General features: G+C 32.1%; 1 protein-coding gene across 6 annotated transcripts in view; it reads right to left on the bottom strand.

Annotated features, from left to right (window-relative positions):
* The window catches only part of LOC139492177 (inositol 1,4,5-triphosphate receptor associated 2-like), a 455,884-nt gene that overhangs the window by 332,715 nt on the left and 97,819 nt on the right, over window positions 1–25,350 (bottom strand). For all 6 annotated transcript variants that reach the window (XR_011656711.1, XM_071280344.1, XM_071280342.1 and 3 more), the window contains one exon: window positions 4,992–5,022. Coding sequence is in view for 5 of the 6 variants with exons in the window: in XM_071280344.1 (XP_071136445.1) it covers window positions 4,992–5,022 (31 nt within the window). In the remaining variant the exon portion in view is untranslated. The remainder of the gene's footprint in view (window positions 1–4,991; window positions 5,023–25,350) is intronic.

Below are 25,350 nucleotides of genomic sequence, written 5' to 3'. Positions count from 1 at the left end.
AAAACATACTATAAAATATCAATTGGCAGACTTAACTCAATCAAAAAACGTATGATTAAACAATGAAAGAATAAATTTGATCTGCGATATCTGAATACAAATGCACAGTTAATTAAATATTAGAGACAAACATTCATGACCAAAAAGCTAACAAACAAATTCAAAAACAGGACATGACTGAGAAATATTTAACCAATCAATGTTCACTTTAGAAAAAAACCGTTTTTTTTATAATCTTGAAGTTTATACAAATGTTGTAAGAATAAGTGAAGATATTACAAATAATCAAAGCTGGTGTACAGACAAGATCCGTATAAATAAAAAATGACAAAAAAGCATTATAAACAGTATCAACAGGTCGAATTAACAAGAAAATACGATTTGAGAGTACTCGCAGTTACTGACAGCTAGTTAAAAGCCAAAACCAATTAATAATAAAAAATCATGCATCAGAGACTAAAATCGACTAAAACACATCACAGGGATTTAGTATTTTAACGTCATTAATAGTCAAAGAAGACATGACTTGTGCAATGCCAAAAATAAATGTATCGACAGGTAGTAGTATAGTGAAGAGCGACTTCTATAGAAATAAAAGTTAACGTGTCTGTGTCTCTATACATCTCGCCTCAAAAGATAATGAAATTTAGTTATGTTTTAATTTGCTAATGACAATATCAATATTAGTGCCAATGTGAACTATATTCAGAGATCTTATTACAATATCGGTACGATAACCCTTACTTATAAGTTTGTTTAAAGGTTCGATGAGTTTACAAGGATCACATAGTGATTTCCTCGCTTTAAGTACAATATTACCATAAAATTTAGGATGTGAAATACCATTTTTAATAAGCTTTCTACAGGTATAGCCAAATTTACTAATCAAATCTTTGTATCTATGAAAGAATTTAGTAAAAGTTTTAAGTAATGAAAAGCTCACTTGGCCTTTTAGGCCAGGTGAGCTAAAAAAATGAAGCATCTTTCAACCCGCTAATTGCATCTAGATTTGCTTTGTGTCTAACCTCTGTTCCTGTTTAAAGGATAAAATCTTAAAGACTTTCAGTAAAAATGGTCCGACTCCTGCCTTAAAATCTATCTACTTTGTCTTTGAACAGGTTGGGCACAAGTCAGGTAATGTGGGACACATGTATTCCCTGCTTTCAGGGAACGTCCCTGTTTTCTGTGGTAAAACAAATCCAGTTTAAATGGGGTTTCTTTTTTTAAATTTATGGAAAAAAAAATACAAAAGGAGACATTATAACTGCATCAGTAGAATTCGTAAATACGTGAAGCCTCGTTTCTTCGTGAACTCGAAAAAAACATACAAATCTTTGTTTAGGAATCAATTGACCAAGCTGCATGATCCAGGTGTAACTGAATGTAACTGAATTATGTTCACTTCTATCTAACAATTCATTGAATTTTAATTCCCAAGTGATTAACATACCTGTATCTTTTTGTCATCTCATAATTGATCATCAAGGTACATGAATTGGTGAACAAAGGAATTGTTTTGTTGTGAGTTATGCATCAAATAAGACTTGAAATAAGCTTGATTTTTAACTAAAAAACACTTGCTATCATTAAGCATTGATAACAAGTACAATGTGCACTTTTGTAGATTTCATTACATTAAATGAAAAAGGAAACTAGAGGCTCTAAAGAGCCTGTGTCGCTCACCTTGGTCTTGTGCATATTAAACACGGATAAATTCATGACATAATTGTGTTTTGGTGATAGTGATGTGTTTGTAGATCTTACTTTACTGAACATTCTTGTTGCTTCAAATATCTCTGTCTATAATGAACTTGGCCCAGTAATTAGAGTGGAAAATATTTTCTACAAATTTACAAAAATTTATGCAAAATGTTAAAAATTAACTATAAAGGGCAATAACTCCTTAAGGGGTCAATTGACTATTTTGGTCATGTAAACTTATTTGTAGATCTTATTTTGCTGAACGTTATTGCTGTATACAGTTTATCTCTATCTATAATAATATGCAAGATAATAACAAAAAACGGCAAAATTTCCTTAAAATTACCAATTCAGGACAGTAACCTAACAACGGGTTGTCCGATCCATGTGAAAACATCAGGGCAGATAGATCTTGACCTGATAAACAATTAAACCCTGTCAGATTTTCTCTTAATGCTTCGGTTTTTGAGTTATAAGCCAAAAACTGCATTTTACCCCTATGTTCTATTATTAGCCGTGGCAGCCATTTTGGTTGATTGTCCAGGTCACCCCACACATTTTTTAAACAAATTACCCCAATGATGATTGTGGCAAAGCTTAGTTTAATTTGGCCCAGTAGTTTCAGAGAAGAAGATTTTTGTAAAAGATAACTAAGATTTACGAAAAAATGGTTAAAAATTGACTATAAAGGGCAATAACTCCTTCAGGGGTCAACTGACCATTTTGGTCATGCTGACCTTTTTGTAAATCTTACTTTGCTGAACATTATTGCTGTTTACCGTTTATCTCTATCTATAATAATATTCAAGATAATAACCAAAAAGAGCAAAATTTCCTTAAAATTACCAATTCAGGGGCAGCAACCCAACAACAGGTTGTCCGATTCATCTGAAAATTTCAGGACAGGTAGATCTTGACCTGATAAACACTTTTACCGCTAGTCAGATTTGCTCTAAATGCTTTGGTTTTTGAGTTATAAGCCAAAAACTGCATTTTACCCCTAGGTTCTATTTTTAGCCATGGCGTCCATCTCAGTTGGTTGGCCGGGTCACGCCACACATTTTTTAAAATAAATATCCCAAAGATGATTGTGGCCAAGTTTGGATTAATTTGGCCCAGTAGTTTCAGAGGAGAAGAATTTTGTAAAAGATTACTAAGATTTACGAACAAGAGGCTCTCAAGAGCCTGAATCGCTCACCTGAATTTTTTTGGTTTAATCTCTCATCAATGATTATTTTGGCTTTTCAATTTATTTAAATGTTCTTTGAATCGTCCTATTTTCTTCAAAAGCAAAAAAAAAATCATTTTCTCCTATGTTCTATTTTAGCCATAGGAGCTATGTTTCTTGACATACAAGGAAATGAAATATAAAATTTATACTAGATACTCTGAAACTCTGAAACTCATTTAGCCTAAGTTTGGCTGAAATTGATACAGCAGTTTCATAAGAGAAGATTTTTTAAAGTAAGTCAACATGATGAACAAATTGTGAAAAAAGTCTTTAAAGGGCAATAATTCCTAAAGAGGTCAATTGACAATTTTGGTCAAATTGACTTATTTGTAGATCTTACTTTGCTGATCATATTTGCTGTTTACAGTTTATCTTTATCTATAATAATATTCAAGATAATGACCAAAAACTGCAAAATTTCCTTAAAATTACCAATTAAGTGGCAGCAACCCAACAATGGTTTGTTTGATTCATCTGAAAATTTCAGGGCTGATAGATATTGACCTAATGAACATTTTTACTCCATGTCAGATTTGCTCTTAATGCTTTCGTTTTTGAGATATAAGCCAAAAACTGCATTTGACCCCTATGTTCTATTTTAAGTAACGGCGGCCATGTTTTTTGACGGATCAAAAATCAAAGCACACACTTTGTGCAGGATATACTAAGGAACAATCATGTTAAGTTTCATTCAAATCCATTCAGTAGTTTCAGAGAAGAAGATGTTTGAAAAATTGTTAACGACGACAGACGACGACGGACGCCAAGTGGTGAGCTAAAAATGGTTAAAAATTGACTATAAAGGGCAATAACTCCTAAAGGGGTCAACTGACCATTTTGGTCACGTTGACTTATTTGTAAATCTTACTTTGCTGAACATTATTGCTGTTTACAGTTTATCTCTATCTATAATAATATTCAAGATAATAGCCAAAAACAGCAAAAATTCCCTAAAATTACCAGTTCAGGGGCAGCAACCCAATAACGGGTTGTCGGATTCATCTGAAAATTTGAGGGCAGATAGATCTTGACCTGATAAACAATTTTACCCCGTCAGATTTGCTCTAAATGCTTTGGTTTTTGAGTTATAAGCCAAAAACTGCATTTTACCCCTATGTTCTATTTTTAGCCATGGAGGCCATCTTGGTTGGTTGGCCAATTCACGCCACACATTTTTTAAACTAGATACCCCAATGATGATTATGGCCAAGTTTGGTTTAATTTGGCCCAGTAGTTTCAGAGGAGAAGATTTTTGTAAAAGTTAACGACGCCGGACGACGCCAGACGCCAAGTGATGGGAAAAGCTCACTTGGCCCTTCGGGCCAGGTGAGCTAAAAAAGGGAGCCCTGTTTACTGTTTTTTTTAAACACCAGAAAACTAGGGTGTACACTGAGTTAGAATACAGGGAATACCCCACTTTTCTTGACTTGAGTCTTACCTGTTGAATTTTGTACAAATTCAATATAGAAAACCATATCAAGGAATAAAATAAAATAATTTGCCTACCTACCTACCCATACCCTAACAACCTCAGTCAGGAGAGGGGAAACAAAGAAATTTATAATGTTGGCCTTACACCTGATATTGTAGTAAAACAACATAATTTTAGAAGAAAAATAGCAGAAAGTAACCCAAGTTTATTGTACTGTAAATTGCTACTGGATCTTTGCAGTGTACTTAAATGTTAGGAGTAAATGATGTATACAAGAACCAAAAAAATCAGTCTTACCAAATATTTCCTTATTGTTAAATTTGTATGTACTAACTAGTAACCTTCCTCTAGAAGTTTTTTGTACCGATATTTCCTCATTCTTTTTGGTGGAAATAACACAAGATTTTTGTTTATGTCTTGATGGTTATATTGCACAATTAAGACGAATGCAAACAAATCATTAAATGCATTACACATGCATCAGAATGTCAAGCAGAACCATTAGGGCTTACTTAACACATACATTTGAATGACAAGCAAATTCATCAAGACTTACAAAAACACAGGCATTTGACTCCCAATCGGATAAATTAAGATTATCTATAGCAAACTAGGATACAAACATACCTCTATTTCAGATTCTGTTAACTGATGGATACTGAAAAAAAAAAAAAAAATTGTAACATACTATTTTATAGACAGTTACTACAATTCAAAGGCATTTCTTCATTTATTACTCATGCTGTCCATTTAAGTCCAGAAAACCAAATATAACATAAAATCCAATTCTGCATAAGTGACCAATAAAATCTTGAAGCCCACTACTTTTTATACAATTTACTATGGATTCATTAACATTCGTTGGATACCAATTTTCATGGATTTCTTGGGAACAGGGGAACCTGGAATATAAATGTTCAACAAAATACAAATCTTCCGAAGGAATGTATACAAACTTTACTTGGTCGATGCCACTGCTGGTGGAGGTTTATTTCCACGAGGGTATCACCAGCCCAGTAGTGAGCACTTTTGTGCTGACATGAATTATCATTGATATGGTTACATTTATAAATTAACTGTTTACAAAATATTGAATTTTTGAAATATTATGGCTTTTCTACCTCAAGCATAGATTATCTTAGCTGAATTTGGCAAAACTTTTAGGAATTTTGGTCCTCAATGATCTTCACTTTATTTGGCCTTTTAAACTTTTTTGGATTCAAGCGTCATTGATGAGTCTTTTGTAGACGAAACGTGCGTCTAGCGTATATACAAAATTTAGTCCTCAGGTATCTATGATGAGTTTATTTCCAAAACTTATGAATTTCAATATCCTCAAATATGTCAGTTTTCCTCAATCCACGAAAATTGGTACCCATGGAAATAAATGAATCCACAATACTGTGGATTTAATATCATTTGTGGATTACAAATTTTCATGGAATTTGTGAGTACAAGTGAACCATGATTTTTTTTTATAAATTATCTATAGGCTTGTACATGTATATCGTCTCCGGTAAAACCCCAAAATTGAATATCAATCCACAGGACACTAGAACCTACACTTTTACTTGTTACACATACAGCACATTGTAAAATAAGTTTACTGTAGTTCACAAATATTTTACTTTTCATAGACTGAAGCCAATTTCAAACAGACAGTCAAACTGAATATCTTTATTGGACTACCTGAATAAGCCATGAAAGAACAAACAAGTTGGACTGGGTTTCTGCTCACTAATAACAACACTGCTGCAAGATAAGTATTTGATGTGAAAACCCACCACATGGTAGAACATGCTCACATAAATCATGATGCCAAAGGAGTAGGTCCAGTAAGACCCTTTTTTGGCCCCAAAATATAGCAGTTTTACAAAATTGTTAAAATGTAAACTTTTAGTTATTTATTGAACAGAAGAATGCTTCTCCTACATAAATATGGGCTGTTTTTGACAATACAATGCACATATATTGGGTAGTAGCACAATTAAGTCATGCTAAATTACTGAAATCTCCACAATTCTAGCATTTAAGTTAAATTTTAGACGGTTTCCGTGTAAAAAGAAAGTGGCTGCATTCGTGTTCATCCTTGATATTGAAATATATGTTGTATTTGATGATAATACATAACATATATAAAGGTTGTGGATGAACACGGATGTGGCCACTTTCATTTTTGACTAAAACCATCTGAAAAGTGACATTTTTCGGCATATTTTGTAGATTTTTCATATTTGAGCTTGAATCGGATCGTTGACTAAATCAGTTAAAATCTTTCACCTAAACTAATTGAATCAAATGAAATAGACACTTTAGTTATTAAAAAATGGTCAAAATCTCTCGTCAGATGAACCTGAAATTTGAGGCCAAAATCGGTCCTTACCGGACCTACTCCTTTCAGAAAGCTGTATCAAGTATAATATTTCAAAGGTTATGAGAAATATAAGACAAAAATTGCATACAATGGACTGAAAATACATCACACAGTATTGGATGCTTAGATGAAGCTTGATACCAAAAGTCAAATGTGTAACAAAGAACAAATTTCTCTATAAGCTGGTTTTTTTTTAGTTTCACATATCAGGGGTTAAAACTAGCAACCACTTGGCAACAAAAAAGCTTGTGATTGCTTTAAAAATGTAGATATAAGAGATATAGGACGATGTGGTATCAGTGAAAATGAGACAACTCTCCATCCAAGTCACAATTTGTAAAAGAAACCATTATGGGTCAAAATACAGTCTTCAACATGGAGCCTTGGCTCACACCTTATTTGTATTGCTTCTACACAGAAAACTAAGGTACAATGTGCTTACCTTCGTAGAGCTTCTATCACAACATGATGGAATTTATCTGCCATCATGAATATGAAACTTTGATAACGGTAGTCAAATTCACTAGTTAAGGAACCACTCATATGTTTCACTATGACTGAATAATTCTAATGTAACTCCAAACTGGTGTTAATAAGGCCATAACATTATTATCTTAGCTTCATTTGACTTCTATCTTTTTATTCAAACTTTTGCATTTGCATGTAATGTGGTGTTGAATGCACCATTGTATAAAGTTTTCAATTCATTGTTATAATAGAGAACTACCAATTGTCAAATTGTCAGACTATTTTTTTCTTAGTTAAAATTATGTAATACTCAACTATTTTCAAGTGACCTTTTAAAAGGCTATTTGAAGTTATTTAATTTAGTCTACAGGTAAACTGAATTTCAAACTCAATTTCAAATCTTCTGCAGTTAAATTTCAAATTATGCACATAATCTTGAAAAAAAACTGTGCTTAGTCCGAGTACTGCAAACAAGTAATAACTGCACACATTCACTAAATCCTAAAAATCTCTTATCACACTGTTAATCGTAAGCAAAATAAAGCTTTCTACTAAAAATTTTCTTTAATTGGCCAAATTAAGCTGAAAAAAACACATGTTAACAATAAAAGGCTTATCATGGCATCCAGCGAACACTCACAGTACAAATTTACTGGACCATCAATTTGATTAAGATACAAACTTTCTAGATGGTCAAACAGATCTTATGCGAGTCAATAAGTATTCTAAATGGGATTAAATTTGTAGGTAAACTTTAATTTCACACATGATGATATGATAACTGCTTAAAGGTGTCAGACCACCAATTACTCCCTCCAATTTAGAACGTATGTAAAAGTAGTCCTACTCTGACACAAAATAGTGCTTTTGATGTCATTGTTTACTTAAACTAACCAATCAAATTTGCAGAAATGAAACTTTTGGTGAAAGGGAAATATATTTAGACCATTTTGAGCCAAAATTCACTTGTCTATGAGTTTGCATTAAAAATTCAGGATTAATGCGCTACATAGTACACTAATTTAAGATTTCCAGAAAACCGGGAGTTATTTTGGTAGTACCTGTCTTTTCAAGATCAGAAATTTGTTACAAGACTTTAAACATTGGTTGAAAATTTGCATGTAGAAAGGGGATACATGTACAATTCAGGATATACCTGGTTTCCTTGAAGTTAAACTTAAGGTAAAATATTTAGAAAGCTGTGAAAATTGCAAAATTTGGTTGAACAGATAGGGATTTTTAATTGGTGGTCTGACACCTAAAAGGCCACCCCAAATTGTTTGCTGACTCCAAATTTTGGAAGCTAATTTTTTTTTACTGCAATTCTTTGAAAACTTTCGGAACTGTCTTTCCAACTGAAGAAATAATCAATTTTATGTCTAAAGTGCCACAGCTCACACCGATTTACAAAAAATACATTTTTTAAATTTTTTTAATGCTGAAAAAATCAGCTTGCTTCTGAAAACAGAAGCTTTGTAGAATAAAATAAAACTAGAGGCTCTAAAGAGCCTGTGTCGCTCACCTTGGTTTTGTGAATATTAAACAAAGGACGTAGATGGATTCATGACAAAATTGTGTTTTGGTGATGGTGATGTGTTTGTTCATCTTACTTTACTGAACATTCTAACTGCTTACAATTATCTCTATCTATAATTAACTTGGCTTAGTAGTTTCAGAGAAGATTTTTGTAAAACCCAACAACAGGTTGTCCGATTCACCTGAAAAATTCAGGGCAGATAGATCTTGACCTGATGAACATTTTTACCCCATGTCAGATTTGCTCTAAATGCTTTGGTTTTTGAGTTATAAGCCAAAAACTGAATTTTACCCCTATGTTCTACTTTTAGCCATGGCGGCCATCATGGTAAGTTGACCGGGTCACGCCACACATTTTTAAAACTAAATACCCAAATGATGATTGTGGCCAAGTTTGGTTTAATTTGGCCACGTAATATCAGAGGAGAAGATTTTTGTAAAAGATAACTAAGATTTACAAAAAATTGTTAAAAATTGACTATAAAGGGAAATAACTCCTAAAGGGGTCAACTGACCATTTCGGTCATGTTAACTTATTTGTAAATCTTACTTTGCTGAACATTATTGCTGTTTACAGTTTATCTCTATCTATAATAATATTCAAGATAATAACCAAAAACGGGAAAATTTCCTTAAAATTACCAATTTAGGGGCAGCAACCCAACAACAGGTTGTCCGATTCACCTGAAAAATTCAGGGCAGATAGATCTTGACCTGATGAACATTTTTACCCCATGTCAGATTTGCTCTAAATGCTTTTTTTTTTGTTTTATAAGCCAAAAACTGCATTTTACCCCTATGTTCTATTTTTAGCCATGGCGGCCATCATGGTAAGTTGACCGGGTCACGCCACACATTTTTAAAACTAAATACCCAAATGATGATTGTGGCCAAGTTTGGTTTAATTTGGCCACGTATTATCAGAGGAGAAGATTTTTGTAAAAGATAACTAAGATTTACAAAAAATTGTTAAAAATTGACTATAAAGGGAAATAACTCCTAAAGGGGTCAACTGACCATTTCGGTCATGTTAACTTATTTGTAAATCTTACTTTGCTGAACATTATTGCTGTTTATAGTTTATCTCTATCTATAATAATATTCAAGATAATAACCAAAAACGGGAAAATTTCCTTAAAATTACCAATTTAGGGGCAGCAACCCAACAACAGGTTGTCCGATTCACCTGAAAAATTCAGGGCAGATAGATCTTGACCTGATGAACATTTTTACCCCATGTCAGATTTGCTCTAAATGCTTTGGTTTTTGAGTTATAAGCCAAAAACTGCATTTTACCCCTATGTTCTATTTTTAGCCGTGGCGGCCATCTTGGTTGGTTGGCGGGGTCACGCCACACAACTTCTAAACTACATACCCCAATGATGATTATGGTAAAGTTTGGATTAATTTGGCCCAGCAGTTTCAGAGGAGAAGATTTTTGTAAAAGATAACTAAGATCTACAAAAAATGGTTAAAAATTGACTATAAAGGGCAATAACTCTTAAAGGGGTCATTTGACCATTTCGGTCATGTTAACTTATTTGTAAATCTTACTTTGCTGAACATTATTGCTGTTTACAGTTTATCTCTATCTATAATAATATTCAAGATAATAACCAAAAACAGCAAAATTTCCTTAAAATTACCAATTTAGGGGCAGCAACCCAACAACTGGTTGTCTGATTCATCTGAAAATTTCAGGACAGATAGATCTTGACCTGATGAACATTTTTACCCATGTCAGATTTGCTCTAAATGCTTTGGTTTTTGAGTTATAAGCCAAAAACTGCATTTTACCCCTATGTTCTATTTTTAGCCGTGGCGGCCATCTTGGTTGGTTGGCGGGGTCACGCCACACAATTTCTAAACTAGATACCCCAATGATGATTATGGCCAAGTTTGGATTAATTTGGCCCAACAGTTTCAGAGGAGAAGATTTTTGTAAAAGTTAACGACGCCGGACGCCAGACGCCAAGTGATGAGAAAAGCTCACTTGGCCCTTCGGGCCAGGTGAGCTAAAAAAAAGCCAGTCTCTCACCATATTTCAAGTATCAGCTTACAGGAGTTATCATTTTAGAAAAGAAAAATAATAACAAAAAAAACAATTTTTTTAATGACCTTATTACAAATATGCACCAACAACTGGTAAAAGCATTGATAGTACTAAATAGGTTCCCCATACCAGACGCAGGAATCAGATTTCAAAACAAAACTTATTCTGAATGACAAGCATTTGCAAATGATTCTTTCACTAAAAACGAACAAACAATCATTCCAGAATGCCATTAATCAACATCTGAAAAACAAAACAATTCCTTCAACTTTTGACATAACATCAATTCGCTTTTCAAGATTCTTGTATTTGCAAGTACACTTAAACCTTGTTTTGAAAGCTTTGATACGGTAAAAAGGATAAAAGCAAGATAATTTCTACGTTCTTTCAATGGATTATACAGTTTTCTAAACAAATGCTTTAATTCTTTAAATAAAAGCTAACAAAATATTTTAGTTCTCCTCTTTGTGATTGTAAAATCAGATATCAAAACTTTTTGAACTGAAGTTTTACCACTTAAACCTCATATAGGTATTTTTAAAATAAAGAAATCACTAACCACAAATTGTGTTTATAATAGCCAAAATTGAAATTAAAATATTATATTAATATCAAATTAAAACCTAATATTCTCCAAACTCCAATGATTATGAATATGCATGAAATATTTGCCACTGAATGTAAAGGAACAATTTTAAGTCCCGACCAAGTTGTGTATTTAATCTTAGTTAGTCTTCTATACCACTCTTTGATTTTAATGAGTAAGTATTCATAAACATGTTTAACCCCGCCGCAATTTTGCGCCTGTCCCAAGTCAGGAGCCTCTGGCCTTTGTTAGTCTTGTATGATTTTTAATTTTAGATTCTTGTGAATAATTCGGAGTTTAGTATGACGTTCATAATCACTGTACTAGAATGCATATTTTCTAAGGGGCCAGCTGAAGGACGCCTACAGGTACGGGAGTTTCTCTCGCTACATTGAAGACCCATTGGTGGCCTTCGGCTGTTGTCTGCTCTATGGTCGGGTTGTTGTCGCTTTGACACATTCCCCTTTTCCTTTCTCAATTTTATTGTGTGGTACATTTGCAATTACAAACATTCAGCTGGTTAACTGATATTTCGCTCAAAAGTGAATAACTAACCACAAATTGTGTTTATAATAGTCAAAATTGAAATCAAAATTTATATTTGTATCAAATTAAAACCTAATATTCTCCAAACCCCAATGATTATGAATATGTATGAAATATTTGCTACTGGATGTAAAGGAACAATTTAAGTCCCTACTTAGTTGTGTATTAAGTCTTAATTAGTCTTACTATACAACTCTTTGATTTTAATGAGTTAGTATTCATTGTGTGGTGCATTTGCAACTACAATTATTCAGCTGGTTAATTGATATTTCGCTCAAAAGTATTCTGTTATTATTTATAATCAAGTCTTCAGTTATATAATCTAAGCATACTTTTTGTCTGAGTAGGCTTTCCTATACTTTTAAGTAAACCTAATAGGTTAATGGATAAACATTAGACAAAGTTCAAGGCCACAAAAAAATACCCAAAGCTTTTAAAGCCTTTGATCAGTCTTATTCACAAACAGATAATCCATTGATCTAAATGCATGCATTTCAAGTCTTCTATAAAACATTTAAATTTCGTTTTCTTTGTTGGTTTTTTTTTTTGTCTTTTAGTTATACATTAAACCTTAAAAGATAAAAGATAAATTTTTGTCTTCTTTTCCATAAAAAAACCTGTGTATACAAGAAATTTTTCGTGCTATATAATTTTGTCTTCTTTTTCAATATATAAATGACTGTCTGCCAGAAATCTTTTGAACTGTTTCTTAAAATTACGAAACTTTTATTTAGTGGATATTTTGTGTGTTTCAATTCCATTTACATAATAAACTAGACGCTCTAAAGAGCCTGTGTCGCTCACCTTGGTCTATGTGAATATTAAACAAAGGAAGCAGATGGATTCATGACAAAATTGTGTTTTGGTGATGGTGATGTGTGTGTACATCTTACTTTACTGAACATTCTTGCTGCTTACAGTGGAAAATGTTAGTAAAAATTTACAAATTTTATGAAAATTGTTAAAAATTGACTATAAAGGACAATAACTCCTTAGGGGGTCAATTGACCATTTCAGTCAAGTTGACTTATTTGTAAATCTTACTTTGCTGTACATTATTGCTGTTTACAGTTTATCTCTATCTATAATAATATTCAAGATTATAACCAAAAACAGTAAAGTTTCCTTAAAATTACCAATTTAGGGGCAGCAACCCAACAACGGGTTGTCCGATTCATCTGAAAATTTCAGGGCAGATAGATCTTGACCTGATAAACAATATTACCCATGTCAGATTTGCTCTAAATGCTTTAGTTTTTGAGTTACAAACCAAAAACTGCATTTTACCCCTATGTTCTATTTTTAGCCATGGCGGCCATCTTGGTTGGACGGCCGGATCACCGGACACATTTTTTAAACTAGATACCCCAAAGATGATTATGGCCAAGTTTGGATTAATTTGGCCCAGTAGTTTCAGAGGAGAGGATTTTTGTAAAAGATTACTAAGATTTACGAAAAATGGTTAAAAATTGACTATAAAGAGTAATAACTCCTAAAGCGGTCAACTGACCATTTCGGTCGGTGTGACTTATTTGTAAATCTTACTTTGCTGAACATTATTGCTGTTTACAGTTTATCTCTATCTATAATAATATTCAAGATAATAACCAAAAACAGTAAAATTTCCTTTAAATTACCAATTTAGGGGCAGCAACCCAACAACTGAACATTCTTGCTGCTTACAGTGGAAAATGTTAGTAAAAATTTACAAATTTTATGAAAATTGTTAAAAATTGACTATAAAGGACAATAACTCCTTAGGGGGTCAATTGACCATTTCAGTCAAGTTGACTTATTTGTAAATCTTACTTTGCTGTACATTATTGCAGTTTACAGTTTATCTCTATCTATAATAATATTCAAGATTATAACCAAAACCAGTAAAGTTTCCTTAAAATTACCAATTTAGGGGCAGCAACCCAACAACGGGTTGTCCCATTCATCTGAAAATTTCAGGGCAGATAGATCTTGACCTGATTAACAATTTTACCCTGTCAGATTTGCTCTAAATGCTTTGGTTTTTGAGTTATAAGCCAAATACTGCATTTTACCCCTATGTTCTATTTTTAGCCATGGCGGCCATCTTGGTTGGTTGGCCGGGTCACCGGACACATTTTTTAAACCAGATACCCCAATGATGATTGTGGCCAAGTTTGGATTAATTTGGCCCAGTAGTTTCAGAGGAGAAGATTTTTGTTAAAGTTAACGTTGGACGCAGGACGACAACGGACGCCAGACGCAAAGTGAAGGGAAAAGCTAAAAAGATAGATCATAAGTAAATTATATATAATAATTACTTTAGAAAAAAATAAATTTAAAAGATTAAAGACAAATATATTAAATGATACAGAAATAAAAATTAAGTAGAAATATATTTTCCTTTTGAGTATAGTTATTTTAACCTGTCAAATTGCCTTAAGAATAAAAATAATATTTTATGTACATGTATTGCCTTTAACTATTAAAATATTATTATTGGGGATAATTATATTTTTTTCTTCCAATTTTTTATAGGGCAAATAATAGTATGATATAAAATCATCTGATTTAAATATACTGTGGATTCATTATTTAATATTATTGCACAGCAATATAATATTTCCAACAGAAAGTAACCAAATATTAGCGTGCAATGAATTCCAATATTGCACTAGTGTAATAAATCTTCAAAATTCATGACGTCATCAACGACAAAATCTTAGTTTAAACCATTTTTTACTTTCAAATATTATATTGCTATACAATAAAAGGTTTATAGCACGAATATTGGGGAATATTGTCCCTCGTATAACATATATTTCACTCGCAAGCTTGTGCAATATAAAATTCTACTCGGGACAATATTCCCCAATATTCATGCAGTAACCTATATTATTCATTGGATACCAATATTCGTGGGTTTCGTGGGTACAGGTGAACCACAAATTGAATGAAAAATAAATTTCTATAAAGTTGTATCCAGACTTTGGCAGAACCACGAAATCAAATATCCATGAAAATGCAAGGTTTCCGCAATCCACGAAAATTGGTTCCAAGGAATATAAAAGAATCCACAGTATATGAATTAAATTGTTTATCAAGGAAAGTCTATCTATTCATTGATTGGTGTTCAACACTATTGTACTATTTCGTGGTGGTCAGTTTTTATTGTTGGAGGAAGCTGGAGTGCCCACAAGAACCACAGCCTGATAATCATAGTCAATAAGATTGGAGTCTAGTGCACACGACCAGTGCAGGATTAAAACTCACAGTCTCAGTGTTGATAGGCTATTGATAAAGTAGTTCGACTACTTAAGATAACTCTGCCAAAGAGGCCCCTGGAGAAATCCATATATGGACATATCTGCAGATAATAGAAGCATGTCATAACTGTAGTATTAGTTAAGCAGTATGTATTTGAAATTTCATAAAAATAAATATTTCAAAGGATTCTACCAACCCCTGCATCTTGCCTGTAGTTGATTGAGAAGTTGCAATGACAAGGTTTGTTCTGCAAAAATTCTTAACTAAAAAGGGGCATAACAAACAAATACACTCAATAGAGGGAATCAGTTCCTGCCTTCATGCACACCTGTATATTAGGATCTAACAATGCAGTGAGATTCTTACACGAATAATTAAGCCGTTATATTTCACTCACCGTGATTGCTACATTAACTCTGGGAGACAATGACCGTAAAGGGGCGCTGTAATTATTTGAGATAGTATTATTTATGTTGATATGTTAAACCATAGAAGGATGATCAAGTCAATTCTGTCAGAATTTTGAAGTGAAAGGGACATATCTAACAAAATTTAAATAGACTAGAAAATCCTACCCACATGCCTATCTACATATGAAGATCTAACAATGTAAGTTTCATGTTAATGTGATTTAACCTGTATGAGGAGTTGCCATGACAAGATAAATATAGAATACATGATCATGATGTGGTCACCAAAACCTTCCTAAATGTTGATTCTAAAAGAGGTCGATTCATTTTTGTGAAATGGGCATAATTTTGATTAACATATTAAAACAGAATAAAAATTTCATCATATGATAGGTTTACATATAATATTCTTTTATTCTACAAAGTTTGAAGTGAATCTCAAAAAGAAGTTGGTCAGAAAGACAGACAGGCTGATTTCTATTTTACAACCCCCTCTACAAAAAACCCCAAACCAAAACAAAACTTATCTAAATGGAATTCCATAAATTGATCTCTTTTATTAGAAAACTAAACTGTGGGAGAAATAAATAAAAAGATGTGCATGTATTTGAACATAATGTTTATCAGATGAGAAAAATGTTATTATAACTTTGGTAAAAATATAAAAAGGTGTGTGCTTTCTTTTTTAGCATCAAAAGCCACATTCTGAAAAGCCAACATTCTCCATGAATTTTTAACACCATTCCTCAAATTCAAAGATCATTTTTTTTAGTAAGTGTTAAAAACATTTCTGCAGTAAATTTCAAAGGTGTGAAATAAAATACCAGTAAAAAAAACATATAAGTTACTTTCTTTGGTAACAGTTACATTTACTTTCAATTTGTTTATTGATTTTAGGATCATTTGTAGCAAATTTCATGATTATTTCGTGATTTTCTACAACAAACTGAACAAACAAAGATAAATTATCCAGACAAATATCATTTAGGGAATAAACTAGCCTTTAATGATGTGTAAACTAACTTCATTACCATTTTAGGGTAAGATATCTTTACTGGTATATATGTCCTTGGATTATATCAAGTTTCAGAGAGTCAGGCATTAAGTCTGAAAGCCTGTATTTATAGTATATATTGTTTATACAGTCTGTCACTGACTACTAAAGTACATTGTTTTAATCTTGTATCAATTTCTGTCTGACCACTTCATATAAGACCAAAACAAATTATTTTGCAAATAAGAACAAATCTCCTTATGGTTAGTGCTTATAAGTTATAAAATCAAAATATGTGTACTCTTTTACAATAAAATTGAGAATGGAAATGGGGAATATATATCAAAAACCCAAGAAAAGAAAATACTGCACCCAGAGAATGTCATCAGCTGGCCCCTAAAAAAAATTGTGTACTAGTTCAGTGAAAATTGACGTCACACTAACCTCCAAATGAACACTTGATCATTGAAAAATAGTTCACTTTCACACATTCATTATAAAGAAATCAATAAGGAAAAATACAAAAAGAGTTTAAATCTATTTATGACTAAAAAAATTGGGTGTGCAAATATTACAAAACTATCAGATAATATCCAGTTGAAAAAATCATTGTCAATCAATTCATTTCTGAGTTTACCTACATCAGGATGACTCAAAAGTTTGTAAAGACCTATATACCGGTCAATGATATATTTTATTTATGAATATTTCTGAGTACATGTTTATCAACCGTTGTATATGATGAAATATATAGCTGTAGGACAAACAAATTATTCAATGTATCAAATTTTCAATTTCACAAGTTTTTTCGTCCAACAGTTAAATTGTAATTTCTCTCAACATTATCTTTTGTATATAAAATAGAAAGAGTTGACATTTACATTTTAATAGTTTTTTTCCAGCCGATTTGGGTGTTGTTATGTGAGCAGATTTAATGTATAAACATTTACCTAGTTTTGAAAACATTTTGGGTGGAATATATTATGATTTATGCATTTATATATATGCAATGTATTTCGAAAACTTGCTTAAAAAGGAAAAAGACATATTGTCTATATACAAACATCCCTGGACATATATTCAGAATGTCAGAATGTTTCTTCTTCTTCCATCTATTGCATGAACTAACAAGAATGTGTCCCAAGTACATGGATGCCCCATCTGCACTATCATTTTCTATGTTCAATGGGCCGTGAAAATGGGGTAAAATCTTTAATATGGCATTAAAATTAGCGAGATCATATCATAAGGAACATGTGTACATGTACTAAGTTTCAAGTTGATTGGAATTCAACTTCATCCAAAACTTCCTTGACCAAAAACTTAAATCTGAAGCAGGACAGAGGGACGAACAGACGGACAGACGAAAGCACAGTCTAGAAAACATAATGCCCATAAATGGGACATAAAAATAAAATCTAGGTAGCTTCAATTCCATTGTATTGGCTTTGAGTCAGATGATGCTAAGAAAATTTAAACTTCTGAAAATTTCCAAAATGCAGATTCTAGTCCAATAGTTCTTTACTAATGGTATAAAAGCATTCAGATATGTTAGAAGTTTTCAAATTTAAAATTATACCAATAACCTTATGCCTTATGGTAAAAACAAATTATTCGGTTGCCTTAATATGTGCAAGCCAGGGCAGACCGTGAGAGTGCTTTATAGCCAGTCAAGGTCGTTAAAAAACCCAATCATCAAAGTTTTCACTGAATTCTGTCTGCATCCTTTGTACAATTTGATCTTTTTTGTAATGTTGAAAATAAATTTGAAATTTAATAAGTGAAGGCTATATGAGACCTTGAACCATTTAAAATCATAGATACGTATATTATACAAGTTATCAGTTTTTCAAGTACAAAATCTAGTTTATCTTATAAGTCCTCAATATATCTAGTTTATCATTTTTATCAATCTTAAAGAAGATCTATTATATAATTATTTGTGTACCCATGCCCTTTAATTTGTGAAGTCCATTTGTAGTTCAAAAACAAGTTAGATGAGATGGATCCAGGACTTTAAACAAGAATGTGTCCCCAGTACACAGATGCTCCCTCTTCTATGTTCAGTGGACCGTGAAAATGGGTGAAAATCTCTAATATGGCATTTGAATTAGAAAGATCATATCATAGGGAACATGTGTACTAAGTTTCTATTTGATTGGACTTCAACTTCATCAAAAACTACCTTGACCAAAAACTTTAACCTGAAGCGGGACAGACGGATGGACGGACGAACGAACGGACAAATGGACGGACACACAGACCAGAAAACATAATGCCAATAAATAGGGCATAAAAAGAGGGGTTGTTGGTTGCTGCATTTCTTAATTTGAAAATTGCAGTGATAAGGGGATCTAGAAATACATGCTCTAGTCATATGAGTAAGATGCAGAGTTTTCACAGTAATAAAAAAGGAAACAAAAACATCAGTATTTTTTTCATTTGTAAAGGGGTTTAACTGTACAACAGTAAATGTGACGCCAACAAAATTCAAACTTGATCTGTGTTTTGTGGTAATAGGCATTTTGTTTAAGTTTCAAAAGATTTGGTTGAAGCAAACTAAAGTTAGAGAATGGAAACCAACTTTGGGAGTATGTACGTACAGACGGACAAGGGTAAAACTTAATGCTCCCTCCAGTGCCTCCACTATGGCGGGGGCAGAAAAACTAAGCTAGTTAAACAGTTATACAGTCATTCATGAATTTTAATACCATACCAGAAAATTGGTCATTTATAATTAGTTTCTACAGATCATTCTTTTTATTTTATACTGTCATAGCTGAGACAGTACTAATTTAGTAGAGGATCAATCAAATTCCTCATCTAACAAAAATATGCAACATTAGAATTGGGAGCAGCCATCCCCCTTTCACACATTATATAAGTTTCCCTCTATCTGTTAAAGCAAGATTAAAGCAAAATTCATAAAGATGATTTTAAAAAATATCAACATTCAAGGGCAATAACTCCTATAATGAGTCAACTGATGATTTCACCTACTCAACTTGTTTGTAGATTTTGTCTTGTTTATTCCAGCAGTTTATAATTCCACTCTATCAATTCTAGTCTTTCCAATTATATTATTTGGGTGAAATCAACTTTGAAGGGCAATAACTCTTGTAAGGAATGGACTGAAGATTCATATCATGTAGATTCATTTGTAGACCTTGTGGCATAACTTCAAAATTACTTGTCAGATTTTGCCGAAAACTCAACAGTTGATAGATTTGGACCATTTGATCATTCTTCTTTCATTAGTTTTGCTGTTATTGTTTTTTAGTCCTTGAGAATCTTTATAATCTATTTATAGTAATAGTGGCCTGTTTATTTGTCCAGGATTATAATCAATACAAAAAATTATTTGAAATAAAATAACCAGATAATTATTATGGTAAAATTTAGTTCCAATCCATTCAGCAGTTTTAGAGAATATTTTTAAGAATGTTTATGTGGAGGGAAGCCATTGGTTGTTTTTTAAGTTTTTTTTTAAAGCTAATTTAAGCACTATAAGATATTATATGTAGGGGTCACTTTTTTGGTGGATGTAGTCTAAAATCCCCAGACAACCGCTTACCTTCTCCAGCAGGGAAGTCAAGTAATGGCAATAGCTTACCTAGTGTTTGTCATCTTAGTCATTGCATGATAAATGCTTCAAATATAGTAGAACACACATGGTTGGTAACAAAATTCACATGTACACGAAGGTCATACATGAACACATTATCTTCAAGTCTGTTGCTTGTCATTGTTTTTAGTCCATAGTAACTTTTGAGGTACTTATCCTAACAATGGCATATACTTATATACTTATAGTGTATACCAACAAGTAAATTCCATAATATAGCACTTTGAACTAGGAAGATATTATAATTTCTTATCTCAAAGAGATCAAAGTATAGGCAAATCAAAAACTATGATTTATTGGAAATCAATGCATTCCATAAAACATAAATCTTGTCAACATATTTACAGTTATTAGAGCTCCTACTGAGTTGTATGGCCAATAAATTTCATAAAAAGTGCGTTTGTACCCTTATCTGCAGTTTAATATCACATTTTTAAAGCCCTGTCTTTCCTTACATGTTGAAACTAAATTGTCTTTTAAAAATGTTATAACCTCATGCAATTGAATTGTTATTTTTAAAATAAGATCTATAAATCAATCAAGTTTAAAATGAAATGATCTTGATATTTCATCAATTACAAATTTAAGTTTATATCATTAACTGATGAATAATTGTGGTTACATGAGGGGGGGGGGGGGGGAGTTGTAATAACTAATGACACTTGCACTTATACTGATTGATTGTTTGTTGCTTAACTTCCAGTGGCAAATATTTCATGCATGTTCAGGACAACACTTGCACTTGATGAGGAAATTACATTGAAGGTTAATGTAACTATAGGTCACTGTATGGCCTTCAACAATGAGCAAAACCCCATACTGCATAGCAAGCTATAAATATTAATCATTTGTTATTCTATCAAAATATCATATTTTTTTTTGTAAAGAAAAAGAACAATAAGAAAAGTGTACATCAAGCTTAGTAATCAAAACTTGAAAAATTCACTGATACGACATGCCAAAATTCGAAAGCTACGAAGGTACTGGTCAAATTTATTAAAATATGTCTGGTCAGGCAATATGGAACCTACCTAACTATGAAAATTTAATATTCACAACAGATCAATATAGGCGCATGTACACATTTTTTAATTCATCAAATTGATCAATGAACAGGCGCTAAAAAAATTCATTAAAAAAATCACCAATAACAAAAAAAAATTAAAAAATTACAACTACATGTATATTTTTTTCAAACCTTTTAAAAATAAATTACTGGTATTCAATCCAACATGTAAACAAAACTAATTACTTTTACCTTTGAAACTCCTTTTCAGGAAATAATTTCTTATTAATTTCATCGCACAACAATCTGAACTCTTCCATCGGTTTGAATTCTTTGATTGGCATCTATGTTGATTTTTAAAGGTGAACCAGGTAGATAAAATAATGCCACGGGAAATAAATGCAATCAAATACCGATGAATAAAGTTCACGTTGATTATCACCTATCACATACATGTAGTGTATACGATTTCTTACATGTATGTAGATAATAATCCAAAGAAAGGCTATCGTTTTACCACTTATGTATTATAGGATGGTTAGGTTTCTATAATACCATGTAAGGCCAACATGATTGAAAAACTGACTTTAAATCAAAATGTTTAAATTGAATATAATCTGAATTACATATATGATAATGAGGCTTAAATAAATCATTTGTTTATCTTTCAGTAATAGGTATTGGGGATTTTATATCTTAATAATACAATTTTGAACATAGTAACTCTTTAAGTAAGCTTAAACTTGTTTGAAAATAATATGTATGTAAAATTTCTATTATTTAAAGTACAGCCGCATTTTAGTCAGTCTGAGTTTCTTTAATATAGACCTTTAAAACATGGTAATTCAGATTCTTTTACAAATTATCATTATTGATTTCAAAATAATGGAAAGTTGGCAAATAGTCAAAAGAATTTGAAAAAAAAGGAAACTTTGAAAATGACTTTTGTGTACAAAGGAAGATGAGAAAACACAATTGAAATTCAATTGCACTGTTTTACATTATTCATTTTAGAGTCTTATATCTTGCTATGCGGTTTTAGTTTTACTCGTTGTTGAAGCCCATACAGTGATCTATATATAGCTACATGTATTAATTTTGGTCTCTAGTGGAGAGCTTTCTTATTGTCAATCATACCACAAATTTTTATTTCTATATACTTTAATATAAAAAACATAGAAATGTTTTCAGATTAATCATATTCAAAAGGCCAAATAAAGCATGATACATGTTATAAGCTTCTTACTTACAAAAGCTGTTTTTAATCTACAATCTAATTCCATAATCCACAAATCAGCTGTTCATTTTGTATACAATCAATTATTTTGATTTCCTAATCTAGCACTTTTTAACGGAGACCATTTAGTCTAAATTTCATCACACCCACATCAAAATATATCTTTGTATCAAGAATATTTTTCCAATAAAAAAATTTAGAATGAACATATCGTCATGTTTAGCAAACTCGCAACATGTAATTAAAAGTATTGAAGTGTCCCCAGTACACGTATGACCAATCCGCACTATCATTTTCTATGTTCAGTGGACCATGAAAATGGGGGAAAATCTCTAATTTGGAAAGTAGAAAGATAATATCATAGGGAACATGTGTACAAAGTTTCAAGTTGATTGGACTTCAACTTCATCAAAAACTACCTGAAACAAAAACTTTAACTTGAAGTGGGACGAACAGACAAACGAACAAATAGATGGACGGACGGACAGACCAGAAAACATAATGCCCATAAATGGGGCATAAAAAAACAGGAATTAGGTATCTGATACATTCGAAAAAGGTGCTCAAACATAACAACACAGACTTTCCAGCAGCTTACCAAATATGAGGTCATTCTGTTCAATACGCAATCAGAGTGGCATACAAGGCGACCATAATATAGCCTCTTGGAGTGGAGGTATAATATATTAGTTGTTGACACAGAGATATGTGTAGCCTGAATGCAGTTTTGAAATTAAAATGGAGATTCTTTGAATGAAAAAATATGCAAAATATTCAAAGACAATGAACACCAACTTAAGGTACAGGGCTTACATCTCCATGTAAATGAGATGTGCTAAGACTTTTTCAACTACATACCAAATATCATTGATATATCACATGAGGGTCCTGTTTGACCGACCTAAACTATGCTGAAGTTTTAAAGTCAATATACCATGACTGAGGGACCAGACCAAATAACCTCAATGGAAATGAGATCAGGGCCAATCCTTATTCAGCTGCATACCAAATATCATTTTCATATCATAAGTGGTTCACTTCAAATTGACCTAACCACAAAATTTAACAAATTGTTGATGGTGTGGAAACATTAGCTTTTTGACCTACTCAAGGAGACAATAAGTATGTATATATATATATATAATTTTTTTTCTTTCTGTTTAGTATTAAATTTTTATTAAGATCCATTTTGTTACATCTTGTGATCAATTTTATTTGGCAATCGCCAATGGCAGTCAGCAGGGTTAAAGAACATCAGTTGTTCGACCTGTTAGTCAAATGCGTTTTGTTTAAATATACTTCTTCACTTTTTTGGTCTTTTGGAAAATATTGTTTGTGCTGTTTTTAGACTCTTCTACAATGCACACATATAAAAATTGCGGTTTTTATCTTATATCAGAAATTTCTGAGGCCCTTTATAGCTTGCTGTTCCATGTCTAGGCTCTGAGTTGAAGACGGTGATGTGACCTATAATGGTTTACTATTACAATAACTGTGGATGGAGAGTTGTCTCATTGGCACTTATAACCACATCTTCTTATGTCTACAGAAAAGGATTTATGTTTCCTGAAATGTTGGGAAATCTTGATCTGGAAATATTCCATTCTGCCAAAAGTACCCATTTTATTGCTTGGCCTATAGGTCAGCAGAAAGGTTATTAATTATTAATCTATTAAATGTCATTTGCATTAACATCCTTACAGCTGTATGGCAGGGTACAGAAATGGTCATATTTGCCAGACATGACCTAAATTAAATGGCCATTGACTGAAATGGGAGATTGGGAATTAGGTCAACTATCTTTTTACAGAAATAATTTCAGTCATTTACCATGCATTAATTGAGATATGATTTTTTAAGTGCCATTTTGCACTATTTTTGGGGTGTTGAAATGAATTATCGGGTAATAAAATTGCCACTCCAAATAGTATGATAACCTTGAGGGCACTCCTAATTACCATATTAACGCCCCTAGGAGATAATGCTAATGATCGCTAATAACTTTTTACCTTTCTTTTCACACCCAAAAGAAGTGATCTTTATAACAAATATTATAAAGAAATTTTATTAAATGACAAGGTACTTCATTATTTTAGTTGAGACAATTCTGATTTAAATTAATTTATTTTATTAAACTAGTTGATTTTTTTTTTAAAAGAGTCAAACTATTGCTTTATTTACTAGCTAGGCTATATATATATGCATGCGTTATGCACGCGTGAAAGTGTCTTCATCAGATTGGACACTTAACCAAAAATGCAAAATGATTTAATGCCAAACTAAACGAGTGAAATAATTATTACACTTAAATGATGATTTCCTGCCATTTGATAAAATAAACTGTTATCACAGAGATAATTGTCTCCCCTTTTTGTAATTTTGATAATGCAGATGTTGAAATTAAAATAGCAATACTTTTCCACAAGTGAGTTATGTAAAATGAATCCAGAATCACTCATAATTAAGGTCTTTCCTCTACGCGAGGAAAGACCTTAGTGTTTTTCTTCAGTTTTTTTTTTTCTTTCAGCATTTTTTTTGACATGGCCTCTCCCCATTTCTATTGGAGTTATCAATACCAAATATGGACCATTGGTAGACCTCATCATGAGGTATTACCAGATGAGGTTGTGTAGGATTTCATCATCCCCTTTAGAAGTTATTTCCCTTTTATTGTTTTTTTTTCGACATGGCCCCCCTCGTTGTTTTTGAAGATATCATATCCTTATTTGGACAACAGTTAGATCTCATCATGATGTGAAACCATATGAGGCTGCTCAGGATTTCATCATTCCCTATGAGACTTATGTCCCCTTGAAGCAATTTCTTTCTTTTGCATTTTTCTTAAAGCTTATTCCAGATAGAATCGATTTGAAAATGGCAACATGTACAAGACCAGATGGCAATGTTA

Source organism: Mytilus edulis, chromosome 10, assembly GCF_963676685.1.
Source record: "Mytilus edulis chromosome 10, xbMytEdul2.2, whole genome shotgun sequence".
Classification (NCBI taxonomy): Eukaryota; Metazoa; Mollusca; class Bivalvia; order Mytilida; family Mytilidae; genus Mytilus; species Mytilus edulis.
This window is presented reverse-complemented; position numbering and strand designations above follow the sequence as displayed.